Source organism: Balaenoptera acutorostrata, chromosome 5, assembly GCF_949987535.1.
Source record: "Balaenoptera acutorostrata chromosome 5, mBalAcu1.1, whole genome shotgun sequence".
Taxonomy (NCBI): domain Eukaryota; kingdom Metazoa; phylum Chordata; class Mammalia; order Artiodactyla; family Balaenopteridae; genus Balaenoptera; species Balaenoptera acutorostrata.
Genome location: NC_080068.1, coordinates 56,553,830 through 56,573,234, shown reverse-complemented (window position 1 = coordinate 56,573,234; position 19,405 = coordinate 56,553,830). Strand labels below are relative to the sequence as shown.

General features: G+C 36.0%; 1 protein-coding gene across 2 annotated transcripts in view; it reads right to left on the bottom strand.

Annotated features, from left to right (window-relative positions):
• Window positions 1-17,056, bottom strand: part of GNRHR (gonadotropin releasing hormone receptor) — a 29,633-nt gene extending 12,577 nt beyond the window's left edge. Inside the window, exons 1-2 of one of the 2 annotated variants that reach the window (XM_007193547.2) lie at window positions 16,535-17,056; window positions 3,813-4,032 (exon numbers count right to left, since the gene is read on the bottom strand). In XM_007193547.2, coding sequence (XP_007193609.1) covers window positions 3,813-4,032; window positions 16,535-17,056 — 742 coding nt within the window. The remainder of the gene's footprint in view (window positions 1-3,812; window positions 4,033-16,534) is intronic. The other variant, XM_028161711.2, reaches the window with a different exon arrangement.
• Between the last annotated feature and the right edge of the window lie 2,349 nt (window positions 17,057-19,405).

Genomic DNA, 19,405 nt, shown 5'->3' with positions numbered 1-19,405 from the left:
TAAACCATTAGCCAGACTCATCAAGAAAAAAATGGAGAAGACTCAAATCAATAGAATTAGAAATGAAAAAGGAGAAGTAACAACTGACACTACAGAAATACAAAGGATCATGAGAGATTACTACAAGCAACTCTATGCCAATAAAATGGACAACCTGGAAGAAATGGACAAATGCTTAGAAGAGCACAACCTTCCAAGACTGCTACAGGAAGAAATAGAAAATATAAACAGACCAATCACAAGCCCGGAAATTGAGACTGTGATTAAAAATCTTGTACCAAACAAAGGCCCACGACCAGATGGCTTCACAGGAGAATTCTATAAACATTTAGAGAAGAGCTAACACCTATCCTTCTCAAACTCTTCCAAAATATAGCAGAGGGAGGAACACTCCCAAACTCATTTTACAAGGCCACCATCACCCTGATACGAAAACCAGACAAAGATGTCACAAAGAAAGAAAAGTATAGGCCAATATCCCTGATGAACATAGAGCAAAAATCTTTAACAAAATACTAGCAAACAGAATCCAACAGCACATTATAAGGATCATACAACATGATCAAGTGGGGTTTATCCCAGGAATGCAAGGATTCTTCAATATATGCAAATCAATCAATGTGATACACCATATTAACAAATTGAAAGAGAAAAACCATATGATCATCTCAGTAGATGCAGAAAAAGCTTTCGACAAAATTCTCAACACCCATTTATGATAAAAACCCTCCAGAAAGTAGGCATCGAGGGTACTTACCTCAACATAATAAAGGCCATATATGAAAAACCCACAGCCAACATCATTCTCAATGGCGAAAAGCTGAAACCGTTTCCTCTAAGATCAGGAACAAAACAAGATGGTCCACTCTCACCACTATTATTCAACATAGTTTTGGAAGTTTTAGCCACAGCAATCAGAGAAGAGAAAGAAATAAAAGGAATCCAAATCGGAAAAGAAGTAAAGGTGTAACTGTTTGCAGATGACATGATACTTTACATAGAGAATCCTAAAGATGCTACCAGAAAACTACTAGAGCTAATCAATGAACTTGGTAAAGTAGCAGGATACAAAATTAATGCACAGAAGTATCTTGCATTCCTATACTTTAATGATGAAAAATCTGAAAGAGAAATTAAGGAAACACTTCTCTTTACCATTGCAACAAAAATAATAAAATACCTAGGAATAAACCTACCTAAGGAGACAGAAGACCTGAATGCAGAAAACTGTAAGACACTGATGAAAGAAATTAAAGATGATACCAACAGATGGAGAGATATACCATGTTCTTGGATTGGAAGAATCAATATTGTGAAAATGACTATAACACCCAAAGCAATCTACGGATTCAGTGCCATCCCTATGAAACTACCACTGGCATTTTTCACAGAATGAGAACAAAAAAATTTCACAATTTGTATGGAGACAGAGAAGACCCCGAATAGCCAAAGCAGTCTTGAGGGAAAAAAGCGGAGGTGGAGGAATCAGACTCCCTGAGTTCAGACTTTACTACAAAGCTACAGTAATCAAGACAGTATGGTACTGGCACAAAAACAGAAATATAGATCAATGGAACAGGATAGAAAGCCCAGAGATAAACCCATGCACCTATGGTCAACTAATCTATGACAAAGGAGGCAAGGATATACAATGGAGAAAAGACAGTCTCTTCAATAAGTGGTGCTGAGAGAACTGGACAGCTACATGTAAAAGAATGACATTAGAACACTCCCTAACATCATACACAAAAATAAACTCAAAATGGATTAGAGACCTAAATGTAAGACCGGACACTATAAAACTCTTAGAGGAAAACATAGGAAGAACACTCTTTGACATAAATCACAGCAAGATCTTTTTGGATCCACCTCCTAGAGAAATGGAAATAAAAACAAAAATAAACAAATGGGACCTAATGAATCTTAAAAGCTTTTGCCCAGCAAAGGAAACCATAAACAATATGAAAAGACAACCCTCAGAATGGTAGAAAATATTTACAAATGAAGCAACTGACAAAGGATTAATCTCCAAAATTTACAAGCAGCTCATGCAGCTCAATATCAATGAAACAAACAACCCAATCCAAAAATGGGCAGAAGACCTAAATAGACATTTCCTCAAAGAAGATATACAGATTGCCAACAAACACATGAAAAGATGCTCAACATCACCATTCATTAGAGAAATGCAAATCAAAACTACAATGAGGTAGTTTTGTGATCACCTCACAAAACTGTGAGGTATCACCTCACAGCAGTCAGAATGGCCATCATCAAAAAATCTACAAACAATAAATGCTGGAGAGGGTGTGGAGAAAAGGGAAACCTCTTGCATTGTTGGTGGGAATGTCAATTGATACACCCACTATGGAGAACAGTATGGAGGTTCCTTAAAAACTAAAAATAGAACTACCATGTGACCCAGCAATCCCACTACTGGGCATATACCCTGAGAAAGCCATAATTTAAAAAGACACAAGCACCCCAATGTTTATTGCAGCACTATTTATAATAGCCAGGACATGAGAGCAACCTAAATGTCCATCAATAGATGAATGGATAAAGAAGATGTAGTATATATATACAATGGAATATTACTCAGCCATAAAAGGGAATGAAATTGGGTCATTTGCAGAGACGTGGATGGACCTAGAGACTGTCATACAGAGTGAAGTAAGTCAGAAAAAGAAAAACAATTATTGTATATTAATGCATATATGTGGAATCTAGAAAGATGGTGCAGATGAACCTATTTGCAAAGCAGAAATAGAGACCCAGCTGTACAGAAGAAATGTATGGACACCAAGGTGAAATGAGTTGGGAGACTGGGATTGACATATATACACTAATATGTATAAAATAGATAACTAATGAGAACCTGCTGTGTAGCACAGGGAATTCTACTCAATGCTCTGTGGTATCCTAAATGGGAAGGAAATCCAAAAAAGAGAGGATATATGTATACATATTGCTGATTCACTTCACTGTACAGCAGAAATTAACACAACATTGTAAAGCAACTATACCCCAATTAAAAAAAAAAAAAGATAACCAACAAGGACCTGCTATATAGCACAGGGAACTGTGCTCCATACTCTGTAATAACCTAAATGGGAAAAGAATTTGAAAAAGAATAGATACATGTATCTGTATAACTGAATCACTTTGCTGTACATCTGAAACTAACACAGCATTGTTAATCAACTATACTACAATATAAAATTTAAAAAATTCATAAATTTTAGTATTTGAGAATGCACCAGATCCTTAAAGCAAAAAGGCACAACTGCATATGTGAAGTTAAAGATAAAATAGTCAATTACACGTTCACGTTCGCATACTCAACACACACACAACACACAAATGTGCATAGTGTGTGGATACATTTTGTGGGTACAGGAGATTTGAATGTGATACAGAAATACTTAACTTTAACAAGTCTATTGGCTACCATTTAACGAGTTGTACTTTGCTATTCTAGACATTAGGTGTTTGATAGAGCTTTGTGATGGACCAGCAGGAACAAGTTGCCAATGCTTCTATCGGGTAATTGGAGTAACTGTCCTTTCATTTTTAATTTCATGCTGTAAATTTATAATATTGGGAGTATTAAATTACCTCGTCTCTAAATTGGGGATAATAAAAGTATTGCCTCATGGGTTGATTCTGAATATTAAAAGAGTTAATTAATATATATAAACTGCTTAGAACAGTATCTAACGCATAGTAAGTGCCACTCTGCTTCTGTACTTTGAGTATTGCTGTTAAAAGCTGTCTACCCCCAATTAACACCAAATCTAAGGAATACATACTGTGGGGATCCTGATGAAGGACGCTTGTCAGGGTGAAGATAATTTTTGCATTGCAGATCAACATGATGAGAAGAGGGATGATGAAGAGGCAGGTGAAGGTGAAGAAGTTATAAAAGGCTTGATGCCACCATTGTGGAAAACTGCAGTGTGTTACACATTGAGAGAAACCTTCTGTCTGTCCAGAGTCATCTGCTAAATGGATCATCCTGAAGATGTATAACTGTATGAGAAAAGTTTTTAAAAAGTGATGTTGCTTATTTTCAAACAGTATTTGCAAGTTTTCTTGAAAGTTTTCTCTTCTGTATTCTGCTAACCTTCTAACATGTTGGTGCCCAAAGCAACTGCTAAGCATCTTGATATTCTTTTGGCATTTCTATAAAAAGTTATAAATGGATTTTACTTAAAATATGTTTGGGTAATGTGAATGGATCTGTAGGATTTTGGATTTCTTTTGCAGTTATTTCAACCTTGCAGCACAATCATCAACCAAAGATTTAAACCTTGTTTGTATTTCAATTTCAGATGCTATTATGCTGAGTAAACTTTTTGCAAGTGATTTTGCAAGTGATTTTATTGTTATATCCTCAGCACATAAAACTGTGTCTGGTATTTAGAATATACCCCCAAAATACAAATTTAAATTTTATTTTTGAGACACAAAATATCATTAAAATGGTCATAAAACATGAACAGACAGTTCACAGAAAAGATATAACAGTGGCCCTTAAGCATATGAAAAGACGTTCAATCTCACTTATGAGAGCAGTGCCAACCAATTAAGGCTACAATGATATGCCATCTTCTACTATCAAGATTGGCAAAATTAGAAAAAAAATAGCACACTTTCATGGCAAGGCTGTAGGGAAACAGGGACTCTCATACATTGCTAATGGGCATGCAAATTGGTACAACCATTAAGGAGGGGAATTTGGCAATAACTAGCATAACTACATACGCATTTACCTTTGACTCAGCAATCTGACGTTCAGGAATTTACCCTGAAGATACACCCCTACTTCCATTATATGAAAATACATATGCACAAGATTATCCATTGATGCATTGCTTATAATTGAAAAACATTGAAAATAATCTAAATAACAAATCATTGAATAGTAACTGAATAAACTACAGTTGGCCACACAATGGGGTGCTGTACAATTGTAAAAAAAGAGTAAGGGTAATTTGTCTGTGTGTGTGTGCATGTGTACACATAAATACATTTATTCCAGCTCTGCCTGTGGAGAGAGCCTAGGAATAATGACATCCAAGTAGCAATGAGCACACCCAGCACTACAGCACCCAGATCTTGTTTTCTAAGTATCATTCTCTACCAAAAGGAACCAGACCTAACTGGAGAAATGGGTGATCCCAAGGCTGGGGAAAGCAAAGTACAATATGTCCTTGGAACAGCTCTTTTGCTGAAAAGTCAGGAAATGCCCAGAGCATGATGGAGCATGTGAAAAATGTTCAGGCACCAGCTAGAAAGAGCTTCAGTTGGCCGGATCTGGAATAGTTTAAGCATGAAAACAAACACTGATAGAAAAGAATGATAAACTATCGAATAAAGAAAGAAACCATGACTCCATGCTGATATAAATTACAAATCAACAATGACAAAAAAATGGGGAGAGGAAAAAGATCTTTACTGTAGAAAGTCAATTAATAAATGTAAAAGGTATAGTGGAAGTAGTGAGTACCATTTTGTAATCACTATAATAATAATTGATTCAGGCAAGAATCACCAATGGATGGTAAAAATATGGGTGTAAGTTTGAGGAGAGTAGTTTATTTATATCATCTCAAAGTATCTACCTGCAGGATACATATCATTATAACGTTATTATAAAAGAACTTTACTAGTCGAGAAATAACCAAATAATTAACATTGCCAATAATGGGACCAATCGACAGCTTCTGCTTCCTTCTAGAATGTGCTGTGAAGAAAGTGTCACCTCTTAGGTATTCTTTGCTAAAAGTGTGTAGATGAAGAATGTCACCTACCATATCAGTAAACAAAGGATGTTGTGGCCATCAAGCCATAGCCACTGCAGCCACCCCCGACTGTGCACACTGAGGGGACTCAGGATGGAAAAAGGCAGGATACTGGCTCTAGATAGTTAAGGTACTTTTCAAAGGGATGATTTCAATAAGTCTGGACTCTTGTACCTTCCCATACTTAGAAAAGCGCTAAGTTCATTAACTTGAGATGTATCATTTTTCTTTAATTAACAATAATCTTTTGATGTTCTGACTACCTCGTTTTTGTTGCGAAAAAACCCATACATCCTGGCTCCTCCCTTGCTTCTTGGGAACAGTCCCTTAGAGTTATCTGAGAGGCTGTCTTCCGGGCTTACGTCCTCAGAAAATCTACTGAATAAAACTTCTCAACTTTTAGGTTGTACATTTTTCTTCAGTCGACAAGTGCATAACCTGAATCTACCCACGAGCAAACATCAGACAAACTCAAATTGAGGGGCATTCTACAAAATAATTGGCCTGCACTCTTCAAAAATGTCAGCATCATGAAATTCAAAGGAAGACCAAGGAATGGTTCCAGTTTAAAGGAGACTAAAAAGACATGGGAACCGAATCCCTTGCATAGTCTTGGATTTTCTTTTGCTAAAAGGGATATTATTGAGACAGTGAGTGAGATATGGATAAGGTATATAGATAAAAAATAGCACTGTATTAGTGATAATTTCCTGATTTTGATAATTTGTATTGTGGTTATGTGCTAGAAAAAACACAATGAAGTATTGAAAGGGACATCATGTCTGAACTTACTTTTAAACAATCCAGAAAAAAATGTATACAAGAGAGAGAATAAGGCAAATAAGCAAATGTAGTAAAATGTTAATATTTGGGGAATCCAAGGGAAAGATATCCTAGAAATCTTTGTATGATTCTTGCAACCTTTCTCTAAGTGTGAACTTATGTTAAAAAAAGAACAAGTTGAGTTAACTATTAAGGAAACGTTGCAAGTGGTTTTCAAAAACAAGTTCTAGTGGACATTTATTCATCCTTTCCCCATCCGTCAAGCACATTTCTTACTTCGGCATTTCCAAGATTTTCTATTGAAAAACTTCATTTTACCATGAAAAATTATTAAAATGAAAAGAGTGCCCAAGCACTTTAAAACTGATAGCAAGTTAATTCAAGCAAAAATGTTACAAGGTTTTTTCTTTTATTTTAAGCAAATGAGGCAGAGTATACATTTTCTTTAGTTGTTGATCAAATTAGTAAATTTAAATTACATTTAATTAACTTAATAGGCCCAGAATTTCTTTCCTCTTTGGGAGGGGTGGAGTAGGAGTAGATTATGCCTTAAAAAAAATACTGTTTTTCCTCTTTACTTGTAGAGTAGAAAAATTTTACTAAATGTAAAATATAAATATAATAAAATATATACAAATGTAATAAAATGTAAGTAAGTGTAATACAAAATATAAACCTATTTCTTTTATTTGTAATTAAAATGTTGATTTTCAGTTTCAGATCTTTTCAGCGTCAAGGGCAAAAAAGAATTGAAATAAATCCACTAGAGGGCGCCAATGATCATATTATCTATCATAAAGTCGAAAAAACATACATTCAGCTAATTCTATTTTATGATCCAGACCAACTTTTCCCACATTACAAAGTGACCCTTTCAGTTTTTCCATACTTCTTTGCAAACTGACCTTATTTAAAGTTGTTTGAATTTGACTCAACAGGTGTTGTGAGTTGAAATCCCTGGAAGGGTTCCTTCGCATAGAATCCGAGAGTCCTGTATTTCTTAAAAATATTTTTCTCTCTACCTCCCCAATCAGCCTTGGAACCAGATGACCTGAATTTGATTTTCTGCTCTGCACTGGGTCACATTTTCACTTTAATATTTTATGTTTTTAAGTTATAACGATGAAACTTTCAATAAAATTGACTTTATAGTACTATGATTTGAATTTGGTTGTCATCTTTATTTATGTAACAAATGCTAGTTTTTAAAGCAACTCATTGGTCAAAAAACTATACTAGGCACACTCTGTTGTAAAAGATGAACTACATATGTCCTGCCATCAGGGAATTAAATTTTTGGTAGGGGAGATATAGCATGTATGTGACACCTGTAATACAAGATAGACAGTGATAAGTTCCAAAGGAGAGGTATAGTGTTATGAAAATTCAGAATCTTACTTGCCCATAAATTAATTTGTTTTAGGCTTGGTTCTGTTCATTTTCAGCTCCAAGGCCATGTTCATTTACATGATTAATATAAGGATCCACTTTACTTCCTGTGGTTCTTTTGTCCTTGGATCATATTTTTAAAATTTCTTTATGTTTCTTTACTCTCATGCCTGGCCCCAGTTCTCATCAGTGTTTGCTTTACTTTGCCCTCAACAATAGCAATCTGTTTTCCATATTTACAGTCCTTGCAGATGCTATTCCTCATAGCATATTATTTTTAACCTTCACCTTACCCACTCTAGTGACAACATGACCTTATCTTTTCCAAAGGTGATTAACTTTAGATGATGTGCTTCAGGTTCCTCTCATCTATAAAAGGGATATATTAATAGTATCTGCTTCTAGGAGCTGTCATGACAATTAACAAGTGAATACTTGCACTTAGAGTAGTGCCTGGCACACAACACTATGTAAATTATCATCATTATTAAAATAAAAATTTAGAGGCACACAACTTATAAATATATATCATATATATATGATATATATATGTGTGTGTGTGTATGTCTGTGTTTTTTGGCTGTGCCATGGGGCATGCGAGATCTTAGTTCCCTGACCAGGGATTGAACCTGTGCCCCCTGCATTGGGAGCACAGAGTCTTAACTACTGGACTGCCAGGGAAATCCCTCTGATATCTCTCTCTCTCTTCTTTTTTTTATAATTTGTAAGAGTCTTTTTAAAAAATTAATTAATTAATTAATTAATTTTTGTCTGCTTTGGGTTTTTGTTGCTGTGCACAGGCTTTTCTCTAGCTGTGGCAAGCGGGGGCTACTCTCTTTGTTGTGGTGCGTGGGCTTCTCATTGCAGTGGCTTCTCTTGTTGCAGAGCATGCGCTCTAGGTGCACTGGCTTCAGTAGTTGTGGCGCACGGGCTTAGTTGCTCCGCGGCATGTAAGATCTTCCTGGACCAGGGATCGAACCTTGTCCCCTGCATCAACAGGCAGATTCTTAACCACTGCGCCACCAGGGAAGTCCATCCCTCTGATATCTCTTAACTATCTATTCTCACTTTAAGATTTTCCTGTCTTTTTCTTCTTCAGCCTCCTACAGGAAGAAAGAAAATAGACAATATTGTATAGTGTGATATATTGTAGTCATTAAAAACTCTGGGTATGGAGTTAACTGGATGTACTGACACCTCCACTTACTAGATGGTAATCTTGGGCATGTTACATAGCATTCATGATCTTAGGTTATTCATGAATAAAATAAAAATAATAATTGTATCTAATTTATACAGTTATTGGGAGCCTTACATGAAGTAATGAACACAGAAGGGAGTTCCCTGGTGGCCTAGTGGTTAGGATTCTGGGCTTTCACTGCTGCAGCCTGGGTTCAATCCCTGCTCGGGGAGCTAAGACCCCTCAATCCGTGCAGCATGGTTGAAAAAAACAAGACAAAACAAAAACACAATACAGAAGAGGGACTTTCCTGGTGGTCCAGTGGTTAAGACTCTGCACTCCCAATGCAGAGAGGCCACATTCGAACTAGATTCCGCATGCTGCAACTAAAAGATCCCTCATCCCGCATGCTGCAACTAAAGATCCCACAGGCGGCAAAGAAGATCCCTCGTGCCTCAACTAAGACCTGGCGCAGCTAAATAAATAAATAAATAAATAAATAAACATTTAAAACCCCCCACAGAAGCATTTAGCACAATTCCTGGCACATATTTATGTACTGAATAACTATTATTTATCAAAATCATCATCATTATTGTTATTTTTGCTACTAGCATGCTATTACTATGTTCCAGTACTGTTTTGGGCATATTGTACACGTGTAACGAGTATTTATTGAATTTAAACTGCTTGTCAAGTTCAGAAGTGCATTCTAGCCCTGTAAATTCTGTGTGTAACAGGAAAGGCTCCACATTTATTCAGACCACATATCTTCACACCAAAGAATAAAGGATTGCTCATATACAACAGACCCTCCAAATCTGTGGGTTCCATATCTGCAGATTCAACCAACTGCAGATGGAAAAATATTTGGAAAAAAAATTTCAGAAAGTTCCAAAAAGCAAAACTTGAATTTGCCAAGCTCCAGCAACTATTTACATAACACTTACATTGTATTACACTTACATTTGAGTAGGACAGCTTGGTGACTAGGGAGTACATTGGCCAAATTTACTTATCAGTCAGAATAAATGTCATAATTTGAGAAATATGAAGTAATCTTTATATAAGCAATTTTCTTTGCTGTTTCTTAAATAATTATTTAACTTTCATACTCATATTTCCCTATTATTTTTTTCTCCTGACTTCAAAAACTCTGTTATGAAGGAAGTAATGAAGACAGGAAAAGAGGAAGGAATGAACATTGAGTGTTAGTGTAAAGTCTTGTACTGGATGATTTTATATATCTTACTCGTTACAATTGAAAATTACAAAAGAACTGTAATTCTTTAAAGTTATCCTTTTAAACTTAGTTAACTAATTTACTCAGATAGCTGGTAAGAGACAGCATTGAGATCTGAAACCAGCTTTGTTTAAATCCAGTATCCATGCTATTTTGACTATCCCATTGCCTTTCAGACTTGCAATGGGATCTCAGGTCTTCAGAGACTATGACCAAGCAGAGGACTGGGGCTCCTTTATCCCTATTTGACCAGAGCAAGTCCACTTGTATCTGTTTCATTTACTGAAGCTTCACATAGAATTCCGTTTTAAGAGAAAATTCCATTACTAGCAAAAAGTATGACATTTTGGCCACACTATGCTAAAACTTCTGAAAATATATCCCCAAATCGTCACAGAACTCTGAGGTTACTAGGAAGGTGGAAAAGCCAGGTGGTCAGTTTGAAATTTGGTCATTCTGAGCTCTAGCAAAAGTCATAAATTCTTAGATTCCTGGCAATGTGACAACTAGCTCGTTAGTTTATTTCTTTTCTCAACTTAGGTATGAATTACTCAAGTGATAGAATATCGATATATGCACCAAAAGATGAAGATAAAAGTCATCCTTTCAATGTAAATTAGCCATGACAGGATACGCCTTTGTCAATGGGCTTCTCCGTGGAGCGTGGTGAAGCGTGATGTGTACTCACTGTGTATCACATGGTCTGGAAATAAAAAGCCCTCCCTACCTCTTATCTTCCCCATCAGATACACATAACATTAGTCACAGGGTTGAAACCTCTTTTATTCAGAGAGATAGCAGAGAGCTATAATAAAAAGATAAACTGGACTTAGTAAAAAGACAGGAGTCCAACAGGCCAAGTGGCATTGGGCAAACAATGAATCCCTTTAAACCAGTGCTTTTCAAACTGCGGGTTGTACCCATCAGTTGGTTGTAATCAACATTAAAAAAAATGAAATGGAACAGAGTAGAATATTTATTTTATAAAAACTTTTCTCAGTTATAAGTGTGTGAGAGAGACAAAGTCTTTAAGTAGTATGTATATCTTTCTGTTACTGTCAAAAAAGTTTGAAGGACATTGCTTTCAAAGGTTCTCTTTGTTCTCTTATATGTGAAATTGGGACAATAACACAGTTTTATGTACCTCACAGAGTCAGTGTAAATACCAAATAAGATTATGACTGTGCGGTTTTTCAGGAAACTTCAGCAAAGTGCTTTATAAATTTAAAGTGTTGCTGAAATCAAAAATGGGTCATTTGTTTTACAAAATGAAAGAGTACTACCATTTTCTGTGGCTATTACATGAAATTCCTAAACAATTCGAAATTAATTTCAGATTTTCTTTTCATTACATCAGGACAGATCAGTATTTTGCATTTTCTTTCTGTTATTGCTGTGATAGACTTAGATGAAAATAATTGAATTAATACAACAATATTTTATTCATAGTCTCTGGGAGAGTCCTTTAAAAGAAAGTGAAATTGTGGGTTTGTGTTTGTCATTATCACAAATTGACTTATTTAGACTTCTGTCTAGACTTCCATCTGCATCAATATCCCAAATTACCAAATGCTTTCCAAATAGCTCTTTTACTAGCCTGCCTTCTCTCCCCCTTCAAACAAATGGACAGGCAGACAAACAAACAAACCCTTCTGTTCCCAACCTACCTGTCTATTCCAATGGTTTTAAAACTCCTCGGCTAAAAATATTGGAACTTTATTTTACTTTGGTCTATTACTAACCCCCCTAAATCCAATTTGTTGCCAAGCTTTGTTTTTTTGGTTGAAACATCCCTCATAAATACTACCAACCTCCTCTAACACCATCCTAGCCTCCAGCCTAATCATCTCATCACCAGATGACCTGAAAAGGCTTCTTTGCCTCTCTCCACTCTATTTGGTTTATGTAATTTTCTGAAAACATTTTTGTTAAAAATCATTTTAATAATGTACAACATGATGGCTACAGTTAACACTGATGTATGATGTATAGAAAAGTTGTTGAGAGTAAATCCTATGCATTCTCATCCCAAGGAGAAAAAAATTTTTTTTCTTTTCTTTTTACTGTATCAATATGAGATGATGGATGTTAGCGGAACCTATTGTGGTAATCATTTCACAATATACGTAAATCAAACTATCATGCTGTACCCCTTAAACTTATACAGTGATGTATATCAATTATTTCTCAATAAAATTGGAAATAAGAAAAAAAAACAAAAGAAATATTTTACTACTTGCACAGGACTCATGAAGGCTATATGGCTTCTGCATTATTTTCAGAATTTCCCCTGGATATTGGTGTCTTCTGTTATATACATCCATTCCACCCCCAATGATTGATTCATTTATCCAAACTTTTTTTTTTTCTTTCTTTCTTTCTTTGTTTTTTTTTTTTTGTAAAAGTGAAAGGTCTACTTGATCTGGAGAGAAACGGGAGTATCCAAACATTTAAAATTTCTATTTTTGTTGGGTATCTCATTGTGTACTGTGAATATTAAGTTGAACATAACAGTCTTCACTGTTGTAAGAGCAAATACCATAATGGCAAAGACAAACAAATACATAATCATAATGTTTCCTGACAAAGAAATAACATGCCATGAGGTCAAAGGAAAGACAGCAACCACCAAATCTAATTTCCTGCTACTCTCAACTCTCAGTCTTTCACTTCAGCCAAACAAGTCTCCTATGAAAATTAATCACTTTTCAACCTTTGCTGAGAAATATATGTGATCCTTGGCTTACTTTTTCCATCCAAACATCATTCATCTTTAAAAACTCTGTTCATCCTTCTTTTACCCTAAAACCTTCCTTCACCATTTCAACTCTTGTTCATCTCTCTCTCTCTTCTTACACTTCTAGTACGTTTAAAAAGTTTTTGGTACATAGTTATATTCATTTTATGTAAGTTTTGTCTCTACAACTGAATGACACTTTCTTTGAGGGCTGTTTCTTTGTTTCATCAGTACCCGGCTCAGTGTTAGGAGCCTAACTTGTGTTTATCTTTTCTAAGAAAACTGGACAATACACAGCACTCCTACTTTAAAGAAGTAAAATGGAAAATTTCAGAGCATAAGCCTTTGCTAAGCAACCTAATTTTAAGTGACATATTTGCTAAACTAATTCTTGTATATGCAGTCACTGTGAGAATAATTGTAATATGCTTTTTTCCAGGGAAATGAAAGCATTTTGGTTTTTCCCATTTCTTCTTCAATAAAACACACACTGATATACAAAAAATGTTAAGTCAGGAATTGGTGGGAGAATTTAGATATCTAGCTTTCTAGTGCAAGAAAATGCACTAGAAAGAAAGAAAAAAAAATTTTTAAGGGTTACAAATATTCAGATTTTATTATAAATAAAATACTATCTTTTTTAAACATAAAAAAATGTCAAATGTTGCATTTTATTTACTACTACACTGGAGAGCAAGACTGTAGATTTTAAGGCAAACAGCTAAAGTGAAGGCACATGGAAAAGGGCCACAGTTGGAATTAAAAGGGAAAATTTCAGGGAATAGCTATGTATGTTCCCTGTGACACCCAGCATTCTGCCGCAGCCACCTTGTCAATTTTATTAATAAAATACAGATAACTAGAACTATAGAATAAAATAATGGCTATATTGCAGGAGTGTAATTAAGGTATCATCTTATAAATAACTTATTTTAAATATAAAATTCTGCTTATGTGTCCTGGCTATTGTAAATAGAGCTGCAATGAACATTGTGGTACATGACGCTTTTTGAATTGTGGCTTTCTCAGGGTATATGCTCAGTAGTGGGATTGCTGGGTCATATGGTAGTTCTATTTTTAGTTTTTTAAGGAACCTCCATACTGTTCTCCATAGTGGCTGTATCAATTTACATTCCCACCAACAGTGCAAGAGGGTTCCCTTTTCTCCACACCCTCTCCAGCATTTATTGTTTGTAGATTTTTGATGATGGCCATTCTGACCGGTGTGAGGTGATATCTCATTGTAGTTTTGATTTGCATTTCTCTAATGATTAGTGATGGTGAGCATTCTTTCATGTGTTTGTTGGCAATCTGTATACCTTCTTTGAAGAAATGTCTATTTAGGTCTTCTGCCCATTTTTTGGATTGGGTTGTTTGTTTTATTGATATTGAGCTGCATGAGCTGCTCATAAAGTTTGGAGATTAATCCTTTGTCAGTTGCTTTATTTGCAAATATTTTCTCCCATTCTGAGGGTTGTCTTGTCATCTTCTTTATGGTTTCCTTTGCTGTGCAAAAGCTTTTAAGTTTCATTAGGTCCCATTTGTTTATTTTTGTTTTTATTTCCATTTCTCTAGTATATATGGACATATATACACTACCAAATGTAAAATAGATAGCTAGTGGGAAGCAGCCACATAGCACAGGGAGATCAGCTTGGTGCTTTGTGACCACCTAGAGGGGTGGGATAGGGAGGGTGGGAGGGAGGGAGATGCAAGAGGGAAGAGATATGGGGATATATGTATATGTATAACTGATTCACTTTGTTATAAAGCAGAAACTAACACACCATTGTAAAGCAATTATACTCCAATAAAAATGTTAAAAAAAATAAAATAAAAATAAAATTCTGTTTAAAAATATACCACACAGATGGAAAAGGAGAAAAGAAACAACAACAACAACAACGAACCCTCAGAATTTCACTGTGGCCTAAGACTTACTGGCGTGAACCTGACCCATAGGCTAGATGGAAAACTACCTTAACAGTCTATCTTCAGTCCTTTTCCTTCAACCTTGACCAAAACATCTGTTAGGATGTGGCCACTTAACAAGAGGAACTAGCTAGGAAACACTGATGTGAACACTTGGCAAGAAAGAGCCACGCTTCCTGTTATAAAAGAGGCCTGAGAGGAGGAACAGAGTGGAAGCTTAGGAGGATGCCAGGTCAAAACACTGGTAAGTCAAATCTGGGATGCAAGGAGGAGATGGAAAGGGGAAGAACTAGGTTAGACCACCTCTCCCTCTCTGCCTTTCCGTAGCACAATCCCTGATGCCCTACAATACTCAGTAATTATGCAGCCCCTCATCAAAATGATCCATCCAGCTCAAACAATTGCCAGAGGGTTTTAATGTCTTGCACTATTTAGTGAGTCCTGTGTGACAGTTTTTGTTTGTTTGTTTTTTGTTTTTATGCCACCTGGCCAGTTTAGAATGTCTAGATAAATTTCCATTTGTAGTGACAAGTTTTTGGAGAATCACAGTAAACTCTGACTTTACTTCTTGACACATCCTTGTACCCTGGGTTCACCATAGAGTACATTTACAAGCATAGAGACAACTTGTTCATCTGTTATTAAAGGATCTTTGCCATTTTCAAGAATGTGTCCTTTTCTTCAGAGATCTGACTGTTGAAGAGGCAGATTCTGCAGGTCAATCAACCAGGTTGCCTCTGATGAAGACAGTCTGGACAGATATCTGCTTTCTATAGGAGAGGGCCTTGCCTGAACCAACAGTCTTATAGTTTTGCTAACAGCCTCTTACAGTCTAGCCTACCTCCAGAAAAGCTCAAGTCAACCTCAGGGAAATGTTCAAATTTCCAAAAGTCTGAGATTTCCCACATTTCCTCTTTATTCAATCCCACATAGCTGCAAACTGCAGAACAACATACTAATCAAGGATAGTTCTCTCTAAGCTGCAATGACAGAAGACTCAAGAAGCCCCAAATAAAACAAGTTATACGTACTTTCTACCTATGCAAATTTCATTGTTCCTAAAGATTCTCTCAATTTACCATGTCAACCTGAGTGAAAGGAAAAGTAGATGGAAGAATAGAATGGGGATGAGGTCAAATTTGAGAATAGCTACATTTTCAGGGAGCATTCACTAGGTACTGGAGATTATGCTAGACACTTTAACACACTATTCATTTAATCATCACAAAAGGTGCATAAAATAGGCATTACCTCCACTTTATAAATGAAGGAACTGAAACCCAGAGGGGTCAAGACATTTGCCCAAGGTAACAGAGCAGAGCCAGGATTAAATTCCACACTCTGACTTCTAGAACCCAAGCTCTTAGAGATAATACAGCACTGCCTTTGACAAGACCTTCATTCAAATTTATATAGGAAATCTGTGATCTCCATGTCCTAAAAAGTTTATGATACTGGTTTACCTGTGGTCCAGCAAAGATGCTACTGAGGAGCCAGGCCAAGCCAATCAGGAGCTGTCCGAGCTTGTTGTTGCTTTTCACAGCTAGGGGCCTTGTGATGGCCAGGGAGCGGTCCAGGCTGATCACCACCATCACGAAGGCGGGGGCGTACATGGAGAAAAGCTTCAGATAGCTGAGGACTTTGCAGAGGAGTTCTCCAGCATACCATTGCACAGTAATGTTCCACATTCCGTCCAGTGGCATGACAATCAGAGTCTCCAACAGGTTGGCTAAGGTCAAATGTTTTAAAAGCACTTTCATTCTTGAGAGTTTTTTCCCTTTCTCTTTCCTTTGAGTCCACTTCTGAAGTTTCAACAAGAAAGAAGCATTGAAAGTTGTGGAGAGTAGAAAAAGGAAGAAAGTAACTGTCACTCGAATCTTTCCAGATAAGGTCAGTGTGGGGAGGTTGCCCTGTGTCAGCGGGATGCTGCTGTTGATTGCTGAGCAGTGATTTTGATTCTGTTCAGCAGAGGCACTGTTTGCCATCCTTCACGGCTGATATAGCTTCAAAACTTGTGTTTCGGGCACTTCTGATGTTTTCATTGTAATTGCACTCAAAGTCCTGTTTTATTTCAGCCTTCTTCGAAGAGAAACGTCACGGGTTTATATTTATGTCAAATTTTGTCCCTGAGATACTTTATATTTAAAGTGAAAGATCAAGGTGAACTCGTTTTGTGGGCTTATAATCCAACAGAGTGCTAAAGCGAGCAAACACTTTCTGAGGGCCAAATGTAACTGTAGTATCTCAGCAGATGGCCTGGTTTCCACAACATTTTTCTTAAGTGAAGAAGGACGTTTGAAACTTAATTTTATATTTAAAATTCACTTATGATACTGTTCAAATAACTCTAATGAAGAGATTTTCTAAAAACTATTACATGTCAACAGATGCAAAATGAAAAAGAAGAAAAATACTAAAAAAAGAACTTGATCCAGTTAAAATTTGTTGTTTTAAGAAACTAATATATTTCTCAAAAACATTTGTTTTCTTTTCAATCACACACTGATGAGCATTCAAACACTAGATAAATAGATTTATTTAAAACCGTCCTCCACGAAACACCAAATTAATACCTTAACAGAATCAATTTGATCTGATATAAATTGGGCTGCATTCAAATTTATCAATCAGTCTTAACAGTCAGATTATCCATGCTTAAGTTAGTAAAATCATTAACTATTTTTTAGGTTATTGCCTTGATTTCGTAATTGTCTAAATATTGTACCTGCCATTATTGTACATATTGCATAAGGTGACTAGGTATTGGAGAGAATACTGTATAAATGCTGTAACCACATCTATGTATGTTTATATATACTATGAATATTTGTTTATATCCCTTTATATGCAATCTGATTGTTTCACATTAGGGTCACTTAGAAACTTTCTCTGAGTTGTTGCTTTAACTTTCATGATGAGTGCTTGATGATGTTGTTTACTAATACTGGTATGACTTAGATTGGAATTGATTAAATCACCAGCTTGATTTGTCTTATATCAACTAGTTTGCTTCTGTGGCAGCCAAAGAAGGAATAATGTTAAGAATAAAGGTGGCTATTTTAATTTAGATGGTCCATTCTTGTTGGTTCATTTATTTGTTTGTTCTGTCTTATATTCATTTATTTAATAAATAATTACTAAATACCTGCTATATATACTCTCTTGGCCTTAGCAGGTGATTAAAACGTGAATACGGCATCATCCAGGCCCTGAAGGAACCTATTTGGTACTATAGAAGATTAGACAAGAGTACTGGATTTACCTTATGTGCCTCCTCAGTTCCTGCTGTGCTGGCTCCTTGGTCTTGAGCAGCTTAGACCAGTTGCTTACCTGGGTTCCCCTTTGGTTGTCACCACATGCCCAGACATACTGGTTTTTCTCACTACTTCTAGACTTGGATGAAATAATATACTGCAGGACATGAAATATGGCTTCTTAAGTGCCTTTCTGAAGGTTCTAGAAATATTTTCAAATGGATTATTTTGGTCCTGAAATAAACTACTTTAGAAAAATTAGTGGGAGGAATAGATGAGTCAGAAATCAAGAGGCACGTGTTTTTTAGCAAAATGTAACAATGCATTTTTAAGCAGAAGTATAGCATATACAGTATGCTACTAGTATATAGTATATACAGTTCATGTTGCTCATTATTTGTGGTAATTCTGTTCTACAGAGTTGCCATGAATTCTGAGTTAGTGAATACTGAACTGTTGCTGCTAGTGAAGATACAGGGTTAGGTTTCTCCAAACCAAAAACATCATTTGCATCATACAGATTCATCTGCCAATGTCTTTGTAAAACAAGCCCAAACTCATCAGTGTTGAACACCTGCTCCTCCACATAACCCTTTTCCTGTATAACACAGAGCAGATATTTTAAAAATTCTATAATATAATATTGTAAATCAACTATACTTCATTAAAAAATTCTTCCCAAGATGCGATGCCTGATTTGCAGAATTGCCTCACCTGCAAGTGTGACATTTTTCACACTATATCACCTTTCATAATGTGCAAACCGGTTACCATAAGTTTCTTTGGCTTTCAGTCTCATAACAGTGCTGTCCACTCTACTTTAAAAAATCAGCCCTCATCTCATGAATCCACAAATTTCACCACTTGTGCAGGTTTTCTGTGGTTTCATCACAAACTATCGATTTCACCTTAGCACTCTCCGAAGCAGCCTCATGTACAGATCAGAAAATTTCCTCTTCCTTTTTCTGGGTATACCATGGTTTTGAGTCATTGACATTGAACCCATGGGCAGAGCACTATAACTTTTGCCTGACAAGGCCCATATAACACATCCATTTTCTCCATAAGGCACATCACAGC